The sequence below is a fragment of the Malaclemys terrapin genome, chromosome 7 (genome assembly GCF_027887155.1).
Source record: "Malaclemys terrapin pileata isolate rMalTer1 chromosome 7, rMalTer1.hap1, whole genome shotgun sequence".
NCBI lineage: Eukaryota > Metazoa > Chordata > Testudines > Emydidae > Malaclemys > Malaclemys terrapin.
In genome coordinates, this window is record NC_071511.1 from 52,978,989 (window position 1) to 52,995,669 (window position 16,681).

Genomic DNA, 16,681 nt, shown 5'->3' on the forward strand with positions numbered 1-16,681 from the left:
ACTCTGATCATGTTGGACAAGTCTTTGCACCCATCTTCCAAAGACTAAGGATGCTCTGACTTCCAGGACTGTGATAAAAAGGCTCATGGGACAAGGCTCTGCTGGTACCAGACTCCTTACCAACAATAACTTCATTAGTAGTACCATCTGGGTCAAGAGGCCGAGAATTGCCAATTCAAATGAAGAATTTTCATTGGGAACGTCAGCCACCGGCAGTACTACAACAATAGCATATGGATGTGGCAACCCAGAGCCTTCCTACATTGGTTCTGTCAGTTTGGGCGGACAGAAACACCACACACTTCAGGGCAAGCGGAGAGATGCAACACTCCAGAGGATATCTTTGCTCTCCCAGATCTGCAATCTCTTTGTTGTCAAGACCATCCCTCTTCTGATCCCACCTGGAGACACTATGGGAGAAGTATATACCCCGTCCTGTCTACTATCTGAGACTTTCCTTCAGTGGAACTGATGGTACTTCTGGCTTTCTCGTCATCAGGGGAAGTAGTTACTGAAGCAACCATCGCTGTCTCCTCTGAAGGAGATCAGTTCAGACAGGAAATTGAGAGTTTCCTGGAACCAGCCTCCTGGGACCCATGGGACGTATATGCATGATCATCAGGATGGGTCTGTGCAGTCTCGTAAGGACCCCTCCCCTCCAAGAGAGTAAGCAGAGTTTCCTCCTGACTATAGGAGAGGAAGACTGTGAGCCAGGTCTGCCAGTACAGATAGGGGTATCTTCCTCATCTCCTGATGAAGTGATCACTCTAGCTTTGTGTCCCTTCTCTTTTCTCTCCCTCCCCTCCCCCCCCGCCCCATGACAAAAAGTAGTTCCAAGAGCTGTTGTGCAGGGTGGCAAGGAGCTCAGTCTCCTTACAGGAGGTCCAGGACACTCAACACAAGCTCCTAGACATCCTGCAGGGTCCAGCCAGGTAGCACTCCCAGTGAATGATGCCATACTAGAACCAGCAAGAGCTGTGTGGCATATACCAGCAACATGCGTCCCTACCCCCAGAGAGCTGAGCAGTGTTGCTTTTTCCTAGCAAAGGGATCAGAATTTCTGTCTACCCATCCCGCACTGAACTCTCTAGTTATTCAGGCTGCCCCAGAAAGATCTAGGCAGCAACACCCAAGAGCCCCTACCCTCCAATAAGCATCTAGACCTAATAGGAGGAAAGTTCTTACATCTGCTAGCCTCCAGGTTCGAATATTGAACTGTTGAGCACTCTTGGATAAGTAGGAATTTTGAATTCAGAAAATTGTAGAGTTCAAGTATAAAGTACCTCAGCAGGCTAGGGCTCAATTTCAGGGCATTATTGAAAAAGGAAAGCAGGTGGCCAGAACTTGACTGTAATCTGTGGTAGATGCAACCAACACTTGCATAGAGGTTGATGGCATGGGTTGGGAATCACAGCTACAATCTTCAATTTCCCAGAGCAGTCCTGAACACTGTGGAGAACTTGTCCTTCGATGAGACCAACCTTTTCAACAAAAAGACTGATGGGCCTTTGCATTCTCTAAGGCCTCCAGGGTAGCCCTCCACTCCCTGGATGTATATGTACTCACCATCCCTAAAGAGGAAATACTACAAACATCCCTACCAACAGAGGCCTGTGCTTCAGCCATTTTACCGTCAGCAGTCTTGTGAACCGCCACATAAAAGACAGAGTACAAAAGGAGAATGCTCCACCTGCCCCTTCCACATCAATTGAACCTCATCCACCAGCCAAAACGCACTTTTGCAACTCTCAAACATTCTGTCAACCACTATTAATGCCATATTGAAACCTACTCCTCACGTGTTCTGTGGCTGTCTAGTACTCTGCCATAACTAGAGTCCAATAACAATGGACAAGTGGATGCTGGATATCCTCCATTCCAGCTATACTATCGAGTTTCAATTCCTACCCCTCCAAAAACCCCTTTCTCATCTCTCTCCAGGGACCATTCTCATGAGGAGATCCTACAGGAGGTAGAATCTCTCCTCGAATGGGGAATGATAGTGAGTATCTCTACAACTCCAAGGAATAGTGTTCTATTGGCAAATATTTTCTAGTTCCCAAAAAGAAGGGAGGATGGAGACCCATCCTTAACCTGTGCTAATTCAACATTTTTATTTGCAAACTAAAATTCTGTATAGGTAAACTGGCATTGATATTACCATCCCTAGAAAAGGACACAGTTCACAGCTCTCAGTATGAAAGATGGTTTATGGTGGGTCCTGACCACTGAATACATGGTACTTGCATTCGAAGTCACACCCAGGGTCTTCACTAAAGTGTTTCTAATAGTATCAGCACAATTCAGACAAAACAGCTTCACAGTCTTCCTGTAGTTATAGTTGGCTTCTCACTGGCAGGACTTGCCTAGAAACTGCTTCATCTTCTGTCATCCCTAGGAGTCTGAGAATTTGGAAAAGTCTATCCTGATCCCAATGCATATTATAGAATTTATAGAAGCAACCTTGGATTCAGTCAGGTCAAGGGCTTATCTCCCAGTTGACAGATTTCATACCATGAGCAACCTGATAGACCAGGTTACATGCAACCCTCAAACATCAGTTCGGATTTGCCTTTCTCTTCTGGTGCTCATAAAATCATGTACATACTTTGTGCCATTCAACAGATTCCACTCCATTACCTGCAGGCTTGGTTCTGAACAATATATGTGCCAAGCAAGTATAGCAAGAACACATAGTGACAATTCCCAGCATGGAAAGATCCTGGCCAAGTATGTGGGTGTCTTTCTGACAAGATAATTACAGATCTCTCCTTGCTAGGCTGGAGAGCTCACATGGACAGACACAGCACAGGCCTCTTAGATCCCCTGAGAGACCAGAATGCACATACCTCTTCTGGAACGCCTTCCAGTCTGAGAGACTTGCTGAGATTCATCCCCCTGTATAAAGAAGTGGTCACCTTATGCACCTGGTTTATCAAAAACCATATCATTTATTAGTGGTGTACCTTCCAGGAGCCCAGAATTCATTGTCGGACAGCCTCAGCAATCATTTTGCTATTGATCATGAATGGGAATTATGATTCAGGGGTGTACAGCACTTTCACTCAGTGGGGAACCCCCACTTTGAAGCAAATAGGAAATGCAACATATCTGCTCCAGGGGAGCTCAAGGAAAGCATTCTAGACGGAGTGGATAAAAATAGATTATATTATTTACATTATAATTTTTTCTTTTTAAACTTAAATCTGTTTAAAATGAAATCTGCCTTTTAATGCAAAATATGTTAAGACCTAAACTTATGATCTTTTAAAACATTTAAATGAAAAATAAATATGCTAAATCCATGAGCCTCTGTCAAAAACTTTGAGTTAAAGGCTACTTTTTCTATATAAAGAAAGAATCAAGAGAAAACATCTAACTTTTTGAGGTCAAGCTTTATAAATATGGCACAATAGATCACATACTGTATTAAGGTCTTGATCCTGAGGGGGACCCAGTGGCTGTGAGATTAGGGTTAGGAGACTGGCAAACTCATCATAGGCTTTGGGACCCAGCCTCTGACTTCAGGAGACACCATCATATATCTGATCACGATCATGCACTGAGTTCATCTATGGTCTCGTAGTCCTGTTTTATAATTTCTCTCTGAGCTCTGATTTGGTTCAGTTCTCAAATTATGAATATTTGACTTCCCCTGCCATGGAAAGATATTCTGCAGCTCATAGAGAAATGCTGGTCTGCCTATTAACTACCAGCCCTTGGTTCTAGATGGTTCTGAGCACTTCACGTAAATGGTTGTACTCTGTCACCTTGAGTGTATACGCAAACAGAAATCCATTAATTTCTTAACTGCTTCCCTCTCTGTCTCTAAACAAATGAAATACTGCAGTGCTAAAGGCATGTGCGTTACATGAGAAGAAGTCTTGGATTATTAGTTCTTTGGTTTTGTTTTTTGGGGAGGGAGGAGTTATGTAACAAGGGAGAAGAAGCAGAGTATGCAACCAGAAAGAAGCTACACTGATGTCAAAGTGAGAACACTGGAAGAAGGGACAACATTCTTCAAAGTGCAGCATTTAGTGTTGATTTTAACACCTGGGAAGTGGAGGAAAAAACCTGCCATGGCTACAAATTGTTTAAAAAAAAAAAAATCCTATTTGGGAATTTTTCAAGAAATTTCTGAATCTCCAAGTAAAAAGGGTATACGTACCAAATCTAAACAGTGCAGCAACATAGAGATACGAGGCCTCGTTGCCCAAATGAAACAACATTGCGAAAAATGCTCCTCAGAAAGCATTGACTGACTTTGAAGATGGTGGTGTGGATTTGACTGAACAATCTGGATCTAATGGTAGTAAACATTTTTGTATAATTATTATGGACTGTCTACCATGTCTTACGATGCTAGTAAATGTATTTTGGATTGATTAATTTATGCATTTCAAAATGTTTATGTTCAAAAGATTATTGGTATGTTTTGGTGGTATTTATCAATTACATTTTTACTGTTACTGCTGCTCTTCTGAAATGATTTTTCATTGCTTAGTATAATCAGACATCCTAGGTGTAGATTTCCTGTTTAAAAGTGAAGTTTTATTAGGCATTTACTTTTTTCCCCCCCAAAGCTCTTTTGTATGTTAGAGATAAGGGTTTAAATAGATTTTAGATAATCCTTACGATCAATTATTTTCCCATAAAACTGGGTTTAGAATAAATTATATTATACAAACAGCTGCAGCAGGAGGAATCGGTCTTTTTTTAAGAAATGGACTAATAGTGAAGAGTGACGTGACTTTGCCGTTTGATTTCAGAGTCCAGATTAGACATAAGAGGTTCAGTGTCCAGTATCTGCAAAGTCTTCAACTTCAGAATCATATGCTGTTACTGCCAGCAGTGCTGCAACTAAACATACAAATCATGGATGAGTTCATAATCAGGACTAGCAAATTCCAGTTGGTCGGTTCATTTATGCAACTAATTCTCCCTTTCACCTTGTTCAGAACAAATATTGCATTACGACCAGGCTATGCTCCAGCTGAATTTGCTGGAGGGTTGATGGATACATTGTATGAGAGGAAAATTGAACAGTGTGCAAAAATTGACGGGAAACAGGGTGCATTTGATTTAAATCAAATTGATTTAAATCACTAGTCAGGAAGACGCTATTTAATCATGGATTTCTACGTAAAAGTTCATTATTGTTGATTGTTATAACCTTAATACATATTCTTCACAACTCAGAGATGTAGGTGTCATTTTTAGAAAGTACCCACTATACATTTTTAAGTGATTTATTTTGAAAACTTTTCAGATTCATTTTCTGATATAGCTGTAAAACTAATGATTGTTTGGTTATTTCATTTACCAAAGGTAAATGAAACAGATATTTATGAAGTCCTTGGGAGGTGAACTATCTCCAATTCAACAGGTTAATCATTAATATTTGGAGGATTTTCTTGCCATTCTGTATTAGGAGGAGAACATCACGAGACAGACATTTAAGTTGTTTTAGTTAAATAAAACAACAACGTTATGCATTCTGGATTTTTTTTCTTCAACAGCAAACCTATAATATTTTAACAAAACAAGCATATCAGTTTTTGAATTTAAACATTCAAGTTTTTTTAAATCTTTTTTTTTTTTTTTTTTTGGTTAAAATTGTTTTTAACTAAAATAGTTAAATGAAATATTTAAAAAACAAAAATTAAACGGATTGTCAGCCAGGCCAACATGAGAAACTTAAAATATTGGCTTCTGCAGCTAACTCAGTCATCTTCAGCTTCATTTTCCTCTTTGTTCATAATCTGGAAAAGAAAAACAAGCTTTTCTGCTTTTTCAGGTCCCAAACGATTTCTCAATTTGGAATGAATTAGTCCAAAGGAGGAAAATATTCTTTCTACGCCAGCAGAAAAAGCTACTGCTGTTAAAAGTGAGATTATCACTTCAACAGTCTCTGAATCCAAGTGCTTAAGTGACTTCCACCAGTTCACAGGTGTGACTTTCTTTAAAACATCATCAGCAAACATGTTTCTTGAATAGTTCTCCCTTAGCTCTGAAGTTTATTATAGTTGGCATTATGGAGGGATGATTGCTGGATATCCATGTTATAACCAACTCCCCTTCTTCAGCCGTTAAGGTTTGACCCTGGTACCGAGTACTGAGAATATTTGCAAGAAAATGAGCTGGAGATGGTGCTTGTCCTATTTGGTTTTTTTTTAATGCTTGTAATTTAACTCTGTCATTGCCTATTTCTCTTTTTAAGATCTTAGTTCCTTCCAAATTTCAATCGCATCAGCAATAAAACAGCTATTTCCCTGCATTTTGTTCAAGGCTACAGAAATAGGCTTTAGGGTACTCAGCATGTGTTCAACATTTCTCTTAAGCCCAATGTTGAGAACATTGGCTGTGACAGTGCCATTTATTTTTTCCCGATTTTGTTCACAAACTGTCATCAGATTAGGCCATTCTTGATATAGTGCTCAAAAAAGTCCACTACTGAGTTCCATTGCACGTCTTGTGGAAGAGTTAGCTTGGTTCCTCCCACTTTTTTCAGAGCAGCTGCTGCAAAGTGGTTGTTATGGAAGTATTTTGCAATTTCAACAACATTAGCCTTTATTTCTGGAATACTGAAGTCTTTGGCTCGGAGGTGCATCAAATGAGCACTGCAACCATATGTTATAAGCTTGGGACTCTCTTCTAAATAATTTTTTTCTCATCTTGAATACATTTGTAGCATTGTCTGTGACCAAGCTGCGTACTAGACATTTGAATTTTTTTTCACAGTTTTATAGCTTTTACTGCTGCTACTTGTAAGTATTCTGCTGTGTTTGCATTTCCTGATGTATCAATTGTTTATGCAAGGAAGACATTCCCTTCTTCTGTGGTCACACAAGCACATACCACAGGATCATTGTGGACATTGCGCCACACATCAAGACTCAGGTTAACAATTTTACCCTCCAGACCTTTTGCACACTGCCCAATTTCTCTTTCATACATTTTATTCAGCAATTTGCCTGCAACATCTGCTCTGTTGGGTGGAGTGTATCCTGGTCTTAATGATTGAACCATGTTAATGAAGTGTGGGTTCTCAATCATACAGGAAGGAGAGTTTGTTGCATAAACAAACTGGGCAATTTTTTAATCCATTACCTCTTTTTTTGTAATCTGCTGGTTCTTATCACAAACTTATCTGTGGCTGTTTCTGGATGGCGATTTTTTTCTTTTTGCTACAGGTGATATATTATGGCTCTGTGACATACATGATGTGACTGAAACACTATCATTGGCAGATAACTCTGAAACTATAGAAAATGATGGTGATCTTGAAGGTGGATAGTCTTTCAGAATCCTGTATATTGAGGATGGATTCCCCTAAACAAAATAAGTCAATGCAGTTATTTATTATCATCATACTGCTCATTTAGTATTACTCATTGCATTCATTGACACTCAGTACTACTTTCAAGGTGAAATTGTAAAAGGAAGATCTGCCTTTTTCAGCTATTTATTTTTTATCACAACTGCATCTAAAATGATAGTACCCTAGAGTAGTGGTCTCCAAAGTGGGGTGCACAAGACAATCCATTGGGGGGCACAGTGGGACGTGCGCTGCTGGAGCAAAAGGGTGGCACGGCAGGAGGTGCACTGCTGGAGAAGAAAAAGGGGTGGCCGGAGGAGTGAGGGAGCGAGCAGGGAAGCTGTCTTCCTCTGCCCCCCGGCAGGGCCACCCGGAATGCAGGGGCTTTAGGGGCTGCAGGGCCCTGGGGCCCTTGCCTACAGCTCTAAAGCCCCTTTCGGAATGCGGCCCTGAGTCCTCTGGCCCATGGAGGAGCAGGGGCAGCCAGCGGCCGGAAAGAAGCGGTGCTTTCCCCTTCAAAGCCGGCCAGAGAGAAGCGGCGTTTTGAAGGGGAAAGCGCCGCTTCTCTCCGGTCGCTGGCTGCACGGCTGCCTTGCTCTTCCCGAGTCCTCCGGCCCGTCCTCGCAGGGCCGCATTCCAAAAGGGGCTTTAGAGCTGCAGGCCAGGGCCCCAGGGCCCCCTTAGCCCAGGGCCCTGCAGCCCCTAAAGCCCCTGCATTCCGGGTGGCCCTGCCTGCCTGGGGATGGGGGGGGGGGCCTAGCTTCCAGAATCGTGGCCATGGGAGCAGTGCTGCGCTGCACCAAACAGGAGCTGCCCCAGGTAAGTGCTCTGTACCTCCTGTCTGCCCCAGCCCTGAGCCTCCTCCCGCACTCCCACCCTGAACGCCCTCCTGCACTCTAACCCTAATCCAGACCTTTGAATTACTGTATCACAAAGTGTTAAACCAAGATTTTCAGAAATAATGAAACATATTCAATCGTTCTCACTAAAAAATATTAATAATTTTTTTGTGAAAGCAGATTTTTTGTAACATTAATAAATAAAATACAAAATTATTTTAAATAGTTTTTCATCTTTCTCATCCTTTTTTCATTTCTATTTTTTGTTTTATAATGTACATAATATATTAGTACAGTAGTACATGTATATAATTTATACATAAATATACATATATTGGGGGTGCGTGCTCAAAATTGTTTTACTGATACAGGTGTGCGATCAAAAAAGTTTGGAGACCACTGCCACAGAGTAACAACTATATATTTTTGCTCAAACATGAGAATTCAAGAATAGTCCAGAAGGAAGACAGGCAGTCCTTAAAAAAGAAGTATGAAATAAAAAAGTTTACCGACCTGAAGATCCTGCATGTTCAGACATGTTCCTTTCATCATCTTCAATGCAGCTTCCTCCTGAGAAGGAACACTTCTCATGATGTTTCATTCGAGCAAGCATCAACATCAGACTAAAGGGAATTGGAGAAGATGCACTGAATATACTGAAACTTATTTCCATGGTCTTGGACAAACGGCAGAAAGATTGCTTCTATATTGCTGATGTCTCTTGAAGTTCTTTGCAAAGTCCAACAGCAATGAAGAAGAATACTCAATGACAAAATTAAGTTACAGGCAATAAATAAGTGGATGGATCAAGCACTTAACTGCATTTTCTTGCCAATATTCTCAACAAGGTAGATGCCTAACTGCTGAAGAAGATGCTGCTTTGACATGAACATCTAATAATCATCCATACTATGCCAACCATACTAAATTTCAGGGCTGCAGGTGAACCATTCAAGCATTACATGTGTGCTGCTGATGTTTTAAAGAAATTCACACTACTGAACTGTTGGAAGTCACTAGCTAAAGCCCCTGGAGCTAGACTTTATTAAAAGTGCTAAACCAGCTTTTGACTGCAGTTGTCTCTTCTGCAGGTATAGAGATAATATTTTCTTCATTTGGACTAACTGGAGAAATCAATTAGGATTGAAAAAGCAAGAAAACTTTTCTCCCTTCCAGTCTGTGAATAAAAATGAGGAGGGAAGGGGATGAGATCTTACTAATTTTATAAGTCTGAAGGACTACCTAAGTAATTTAGGAGACTGGCTCATTTTCAAGAGATTTAGGTGAGTAAGAGCTTACGCTCCAGTCACTTTCATTTAGGCATATTTGAAAACTTTCCCAGGCTGATCTGAAATAATCAGTTTAATTAACTGACTATAGTTAATCCTTCTGTTTAATAAATCACTTATTAAATTGCCATCAAATGAGCACAGGCAGCCAGACATCCAAGGCTGAGCCTCAGCCATGAAGGATCTCCAGAGGATGTGGAGAGCAAAAGAAAGTGAAATTATATACAAAAGTACAGATTTATCAAACCCATGTACTTCCAATCTTCTTATATGGACCAGAAACATGGATGTTGCTTAAACAAGACATCAGGAGGTTGGAGGCATTTCATATGCCTTGCCAGCAGTGAGTACTAGGCATAAAGTGGTTTGATTTTAATCGGGATGAATTACTGAGAACTGGCCTTGAGAGCATTTAAGTCATCATCGACCACCACGGATTGGCACTTTTTAGTCATATAACCTGCATCAGAGATAAAGTCCCTCACACATCGAACCCTGAAGATCAGGGTTGAGGTCAGGAAGGGATGTTGCCTGGCCATGGACTGGTGGCAGCCACACGGCCATCCGTGATTAACCTGTATGTACCAGATCAGTAATAACCCTGTGGAGCTTTTAGTTGCCTGGAATAAAGCCATACAAGGTGGCCATGGACATTCGGCAGAACTGATTCTTGCTGTCCGAGTGTGGTGGTGGTTAAATCATTTAGTTGTAAATGTGAAATATTGTTTTGATAAGAGAAGTTTATGTATCCAAAACATTTAAGGTTGTTTTGTTTTAATAAACATTTTTATTTGTCGGGGTGTGTGTGTGTGTGTTTGTTTAAATTCAGGTTGCCATTCTAATGCAGCTTGTCACAAATACCAAGCAAATAGTTAACTAGTAAATAAGATATCATTCACCATTTTGTAATGTACTAAAAATGTACAATTAATAGGAATCTGAAAATATTAAGCTATATAACTGCTTAAATAAATGTGTATAATTATAGTGTAACTTTGTAGGTAGAAAAAAGATGTACCAAAGTGTAAAGGTTCTGTTCAGTTGTAAAGCAACATGTTTTAATAGTTATATCAACCAATGAGAGTGAATCTTCAAAAAAGAACTAGATAAATTCATGGCAGATAAGTCTATCAATGGCTATTAGCCAGGATGGGCGGGAATTCCCTAGCCTCTGTTTGCCAGAAGCTGGGAATGAGGGACAGGGGATGGATCACTTGATGATTACCTGTTCTGTTCATTCCCCTTGGGGCACCTAGCACTGGCCACTGTCGGAAGACAGGATACTGGGCTAGATGGTCCTTTGGTCTGACTCAGTAGGGCCATTCTTATGTTCTTACCTTTCTTTAGAAAATTACAAGTACAAAATGGAGAAATTGAGTAAAATAGATTGTTTAAATCAAGGTTTTCCACTTGATGATTTCAGTCAATCCACCCTGACTACAGGGGCATGCTTTTGTGCTACTTTGAACAGATCAGTTCAGCTATGCCTTCCCTCCTATCCCGCTATTACCTCGGGTTCTATGGAAGATGGAGTTGGATAGGGCATGAGTCATCATCATCTCCCCCAAATGGCCCAGACATTTCTGGTTGACCGTTTTCCTACAGATTTCTCTGTCTGGGCCCAGCCAAATCATATATCTTAGATGGTGGATATTTCTACTATTGTAGACTGTCGTTTTACTCTAAAGACGATCCTTTCCCTTAGCTGGCTACAGGTTCACCTGGTGCCCATCAGTGTATGTCACCTGCCATCAGACAGTTACTCCATCTTTAACACCAGAAGTTTGTGAAGGGACTGGAGAGCAAGCCTGCCCTGGCCTGTTGATGGGGCTAGAGATCAAGTCAACCGTGGTGAGGGGGGAAGGAGCTGGAGAGCGAGGCCATCCCACACAAGTGGCTCCTGTCCTGGGGGCTGGGCCTAGCTCTCTGCTCTTGACATTGTGATCTTGGGGTCTCATTTTCTCAGGGTTCTTTGTTTAGTCATCCTCTGAACAAGCATCAGAGGGGGATGAGACTCATGCTTTGCCAGTGGGTTTCACACATTTGCTGACAGCAGAGGAAGGGTGGCGCTCATGAATCTCCATTCTGGGTTCTGGAAGGAAGTGTGCTCTAGTGGTCACAGATCCTTCATTTTCCCCCTACCCCTACCCCTCCCTTCTCTCCAGCCTTTTCCAGTTTTCCTCTCAACTCTTCCCCTACACTTCTAGTTCCAGTCACCCACCCCTGGGCTCCTCATTCAGTCTTTCCCCCCACCTGTCATTTCCCCTCCTCCCCCATGCTTGTCCTCTCTATATCTGAGTGAGGCCACTTTCTGCTCCATGCTGCTACGGAGCCTGTAGAGAGAGCTTTGAGAGCATAGAAAAAGCAGTCTCCTTGCTCTCCGTTCTGGTGTCCAGCAGGGTGCAGGAGCTGGGAAGAGCAATTGCAGGGAAAGTCCTGCTGGGCCCCTGCATGCCTGGGCTGGAGCATGCTCCATGAAATCTTGGGAGAATTTAGCTGCCAAACTCTAACAGATATCAGAGGGGTAGCCGTGTTAGTCTAAATCTGTAAAAAGCAACAGAGGGTCCTGTGGCACCTTTGAGACTAACAGAAGTATTGGGAGCATAAGCTTTCGTGGGTAAGAATCTCACTTCTTCAGATCTGAAGAAGTGAGATTCTTACCCACAAAAGCTTATGCTCCCAATACTTCTGTTAGTCTCAAAGGTGCCACAGGACCCTCTGTTGCTTTTTACAAACTCTTAACAAAAGTCTCCAAGTAGGTGGGATCTCAGATTTTTCGAAGGTTTATAATCTAGCCAAAAAAAATTTTTTTTCATGGGCACAGCAAAAGGCACACTGGCAGTCCCCCACAAGCAAAATACCAAGTCCCTGTTCCAAAACTTCTCAACAAAATGGTTGTCAGAATTTTGGGGTGTTTTTTTTTTTCTTCCCTCGATGATTTCAGAAATAGCTGAAACATTTTGCTGAAATTTTCCCCAAAAATCAATCTGAGGCAGACAGTTGGTGTGGAAAAACTTCAGCCTCGAAGGTTAAAATATGGCAAAGTTATAAGCAACTAAAATCATGGTCTTATAATGGGAAATGTTGGGCAACCTTAAGTCTAAGTAGTACTATGTGTTCCACCTACAGTTAAATGTCACAGTTTTGGGGTAACTGCATCTCTGATCTTTAGACATGACAAATCCTGCATCTTGGCAGGGGATTAGACTAGATGACATTTGCAGTCCCTTCTAACCCTATGACTGTATGACCCACTCCATGGTCTGCTCAAGAGAGAGACCCCCATTTGGTCTCAAGCCTCTGGCTGTCACCTGTCACTCACCAGGGACACACATCCTTTTCCCCCAGACCAAGGATTTAAGCTGCAGTCCCCCTGCAATTCCCAGCAGTTCTGGCCTAGCTCAACACATGCAGTTTCACTCTTTCTCCAGGAACAGTTGTTTACCAATGAACTGGGCATCTTCACAAAGCAGAGTACAGTAGAACACCAGAGTTACGTACTGACTAGTCAACCACACACCCCGTTTGGAAGCGGAAGTACGGAATCAGGCAGCAGCAGAGAGAAGCAAGTATAGTACTGTGTTAAATGTAAACTACTAAACAAAAAATAAAGGGAAATCAGCATTTTTCTTCTGCATAGTAGTTTCAAAGCTGTATTAAGTCAATGTTGTTAATTTTTGAAAGAACAACCATAATGGTTTGTTCAGAGTTACAAATATTTCAGAGTTACGAGCAACCTCCCTTCCTGAGGTGTTTGTAACTCTGGGGTACATTTATTTTAGATTCTCTGATGTTTTTTGTCCTATTTTAAAACAATCTAAGGTCTAAACACATACTGAGCTTACCTTGAGCCCTTTAGACCCTTCGAGCAGGGTTTGCCCCCCGCGCCCCCACCTTAGTTTACAGGTTCATGTTGGGTTTTTTAATCCAACCTGAGGTGCTGCAGTCAGCTCATGCTGACACTTTATACAGTTGTGGAGCCTTTGTTTCCCAGGCTTCCTGAAGCAGGTAAAACAAGTCAATACCCCTTTGATGGAGGAGCAACAGGGGGGTCAAGCTTCAGATGGTGGGTGTCTGTATAGCCAGTATTGGTATTTTGTGTGAATCACCCCCTTGTGATTCCAGATTCTGCAGGAAACCCAGCCCGTGAGCCAGGAACACACACATGCCAATATCATTTATTGATTGAAAGGTCTATGGATATTCTGTGGGCCCATGACAACTGGTATGTCTCAGTACAATAATCTTTCAAGTTTTCAGGCTTCCAAGGTTTGGCTCACAACAATGCAGATAACTTCTATAATGTGGATACTGTAGTCTCAAAAATATGCTTTTTGTTCATCATATCTGTCACAAAATGGTCAGAGGATGTGTCCAGTGCCAAGGATCCTTATATGGGTGCTGCAATAATGCCATCATTGGTAGAGAAGCTAACATTGGCAGTGTGGAAGCAACAGGAGCTGGACCAATGCCATTAAGGGCTGAAAAAAGATTTTTACAGCTGAGTGGCTTCCAATTTTAATATACAAACAGGTCCGTCTTAAGGCCTGTCCATTGTCTGCACAAAGAGCAAAGACCAGGTATACTCGTATCCCATTGCCTGGTCGTAGGTGGGTGAGAGATCCCTGTTCTCTGGGATACCATTAAGTGCAGCACTACCTTTCTGTCATTTGTTAGCAAACAACACAGTTTTATCCTGTTGCCTGGCTGGGGAGGCTCTTTGTCCCCATTTTGCATGTTCTCCAGTGCTGTTAATGGGGACTGACGCAGCTCTGTGACTTGGGTCTCTTCCCACTCACGGTTAGACCTCCATCCCCAAAGCATCGTGAAGCCACATCATGGGCTGGGTTGACTGCCATTAGGAATTGAAATCTATTAGTGCTATCTACGCCATAGTGGAAGTCTATTCCCACAACTGACTCTCCAGGATCAGCTCTAATGCCTCAGCTATATTACAGGTATAGCTAACAAATCCAATCCAAAAGCGTCCACAGAGGGTTCAGAAATTGTCCACAATCTTTGCGGAATCTTGAACTTGCAAGTTAACGACAGGCCTAAAACATGGTTCATCTGGAAACTAATTAGGGGGATGGCGGGGAAAAGGAAATGCACACTTTTGTGAGACATACATTTAAGATAGGAAATGTCAGGTTTTTTCCATTCTCCTAGCATATTCACTTAGCTTCTTTTTACAAGCATGTTTTGAGTAGACATGGTCTTGGGAATGCCTCTGTGCACCACAAGAAATACTCTCTGGCTGAGCAGAGATATTGGTGTCCTAACTTTCAGCTAACAGGAGCCACTTTGTTGTATCCTACTGTGACTTTAGGGAGTGAACTGTCTTAAAGCTCGTGTGATAACTTCTAGAGACCTTGGGCTGAGTTAAGGAAATGTCATCGTTGAATCCCTTCCATGGAAACTAATCATCTGACTCATGCTGTGCAGGGTGAGCCTGGTGTGGGTTTCCTCTCCAGTAGCTGAAGCTGCCAAGCTAGCTTATTTTAAAAGAACCCTATGTAATTGCAGAGGGGAAAAGGAAAGTGATTCATTATAAAAATGGAAAAAAATAGTAAGCGCCTGTTAAACTCCATTGCTGTAGAGAATCTTTTCTAAGAAATGCATAGGTTCCATATAAAGCCCCAGAAAAAACAATCTTTTAATTCTACATGTATAGAATATTTTTCACAGAATGTTCTATCCCAGTTGCTGTTAAACCCCTCAAAGTGCAAGCGCTAGGTGACATCGTTCTGGATGCTGTGCTTCAGGATTTGTTGGCCTTAGTTAATAAAGTATCTAACACATTTAAGGTAGTTTTATTTATGTACATTTATTAAAACATTTTGCAGTTAAAACTAAGGAAGTATTAAATGTAGTTGTTAATGTAGTGTGAATTGTACTTATCGTTTCTGGTCATCTGTCTTTCAGGTTTTTCAAATTCATAGATAACCTCCTCTCCCACCTCATTTTTAGGCATAGATTAGAAAAAGAAAATAAGCTTTCCTGCTTTTTCAACTCCCAATTGGTATCTCAACCTGTGAACAAGCTAGTCATTGAACTGAACCAATTGAATAAACTGGAATAAAGGAACATCTTCCCTGCACCTGCAGAAGAGGCTACTGTTTGTCATACTTCAAAAAGCTCTGGTTCCAAGTGGTTAGCCAGTGACTTCTACTAATTCAGTGGCTTGAATTTCTTTCAGAGTAGCAGCCGTGTTAATCTGTATCCGCAAAAAGAACAGGAGTACTTGTGGCACCTTAGAGACTAACAAATTCATTAGAGCATAAGCTTTCGTGGGCTACTGCCCACTTCTTCGGATGCATATACGCATATATATATGCATCCGAAGAAGTGGGCAGTAGCCCATGAAAGCTTATGCTCTAATAAATTTGTTAGTCTCTAAGGTGCCACAAGTACTCCTGTTGAATTTCTTTAAATCTTTGGCAGTAAACCTATACACCTGGCCAGGCGCCTTCACACCTTAACGAATCTTGTGATCATTGGGCAGTTCACTCAAGGTCTTCTGTGCCAAAAATAAACTAGTTTTTACCTTTTATTTAAAACTATTACTAAAAATGGATTAAAAAATTGCTTTATTGTGGCTTTCTGTCATGTTAGATTGCGATTCCTACAGAGGACAGCTTTCTTACTTACCAGATCAATAGTCAGGGTCACCAGTGTTAGATGTTTGGCTGCGTGTGTGTGTTTTCCCTGTGGCTGTTCCAGCTCTGTGCAAACAGCCGGCACAGCAGACCTCGAGTGAGCCGCCAAATGACCACAAGATCCGTTAAGGTGCAAAGGCGCCCAGCCAGGTTTATTCTCAACGAAGCACGGTAATAGCACCTGGCAGACTATGAGGCTAGTAAGATATGTATGCCCATGACAATGGACGCAGCTCAGTGAATGGTGGGACTTTTTATTCCCCCTTGGCTGGACAAAGATACTCTCTCTGAGATACATCTTTATACCCTGATACAAACAAGTTAGTACTGCCTCTGACATAGTTATGTCCCCTGATGTGGCTAGTTATCACCCATTACCTTGTACATGTTGGTTCGATCAAAACATCTCTATTACGTACGGTCATCCTGACCTTATCTTTTAAAAGGGGTCAATGTGTTCCTCTTACCTTTAGGGAATGTGTTTGTACCATTCTTGGTATGGGGTGTTCTGGGACCATCCTTTGGGAATGTGTGTGTGTTTTGTGCCTAGCACTTCTTAGGAATGTGTGTGTTTGC

At 41.7% G+C, this 16,681-nt stretch overlaps 1 protein-coding gene across 3 annotated transcripts in view; it reads left to right on the forward strand.

Moving 5' to 3' along the window:
* The first annotated feature begins 5,826 nt into the window (after window positions 1-5,826).
* Window positions 5,827-16,681, forward strand: part of RHOA (ras homolog family member A) — a 33,444-nt gene continuing 22,589 nt past the window's right edge. The window contains exon 1 of one of the 3 annotated variants that reach the window (XM_054033271.1): window positions 5,827-5,921. Coding sequence is in view for 1 of the 3 variants with exons in the window: in XM_054033270.1 (XP_053889245.1) it covers window positions 13,662-13,671 (10 nt within the window). In the remaining 2 variants the exon portion in view is untranslated. The other 2 variants (XM_054033272.1, XM_054033270.1) reach the window with 2 other exon arrangements.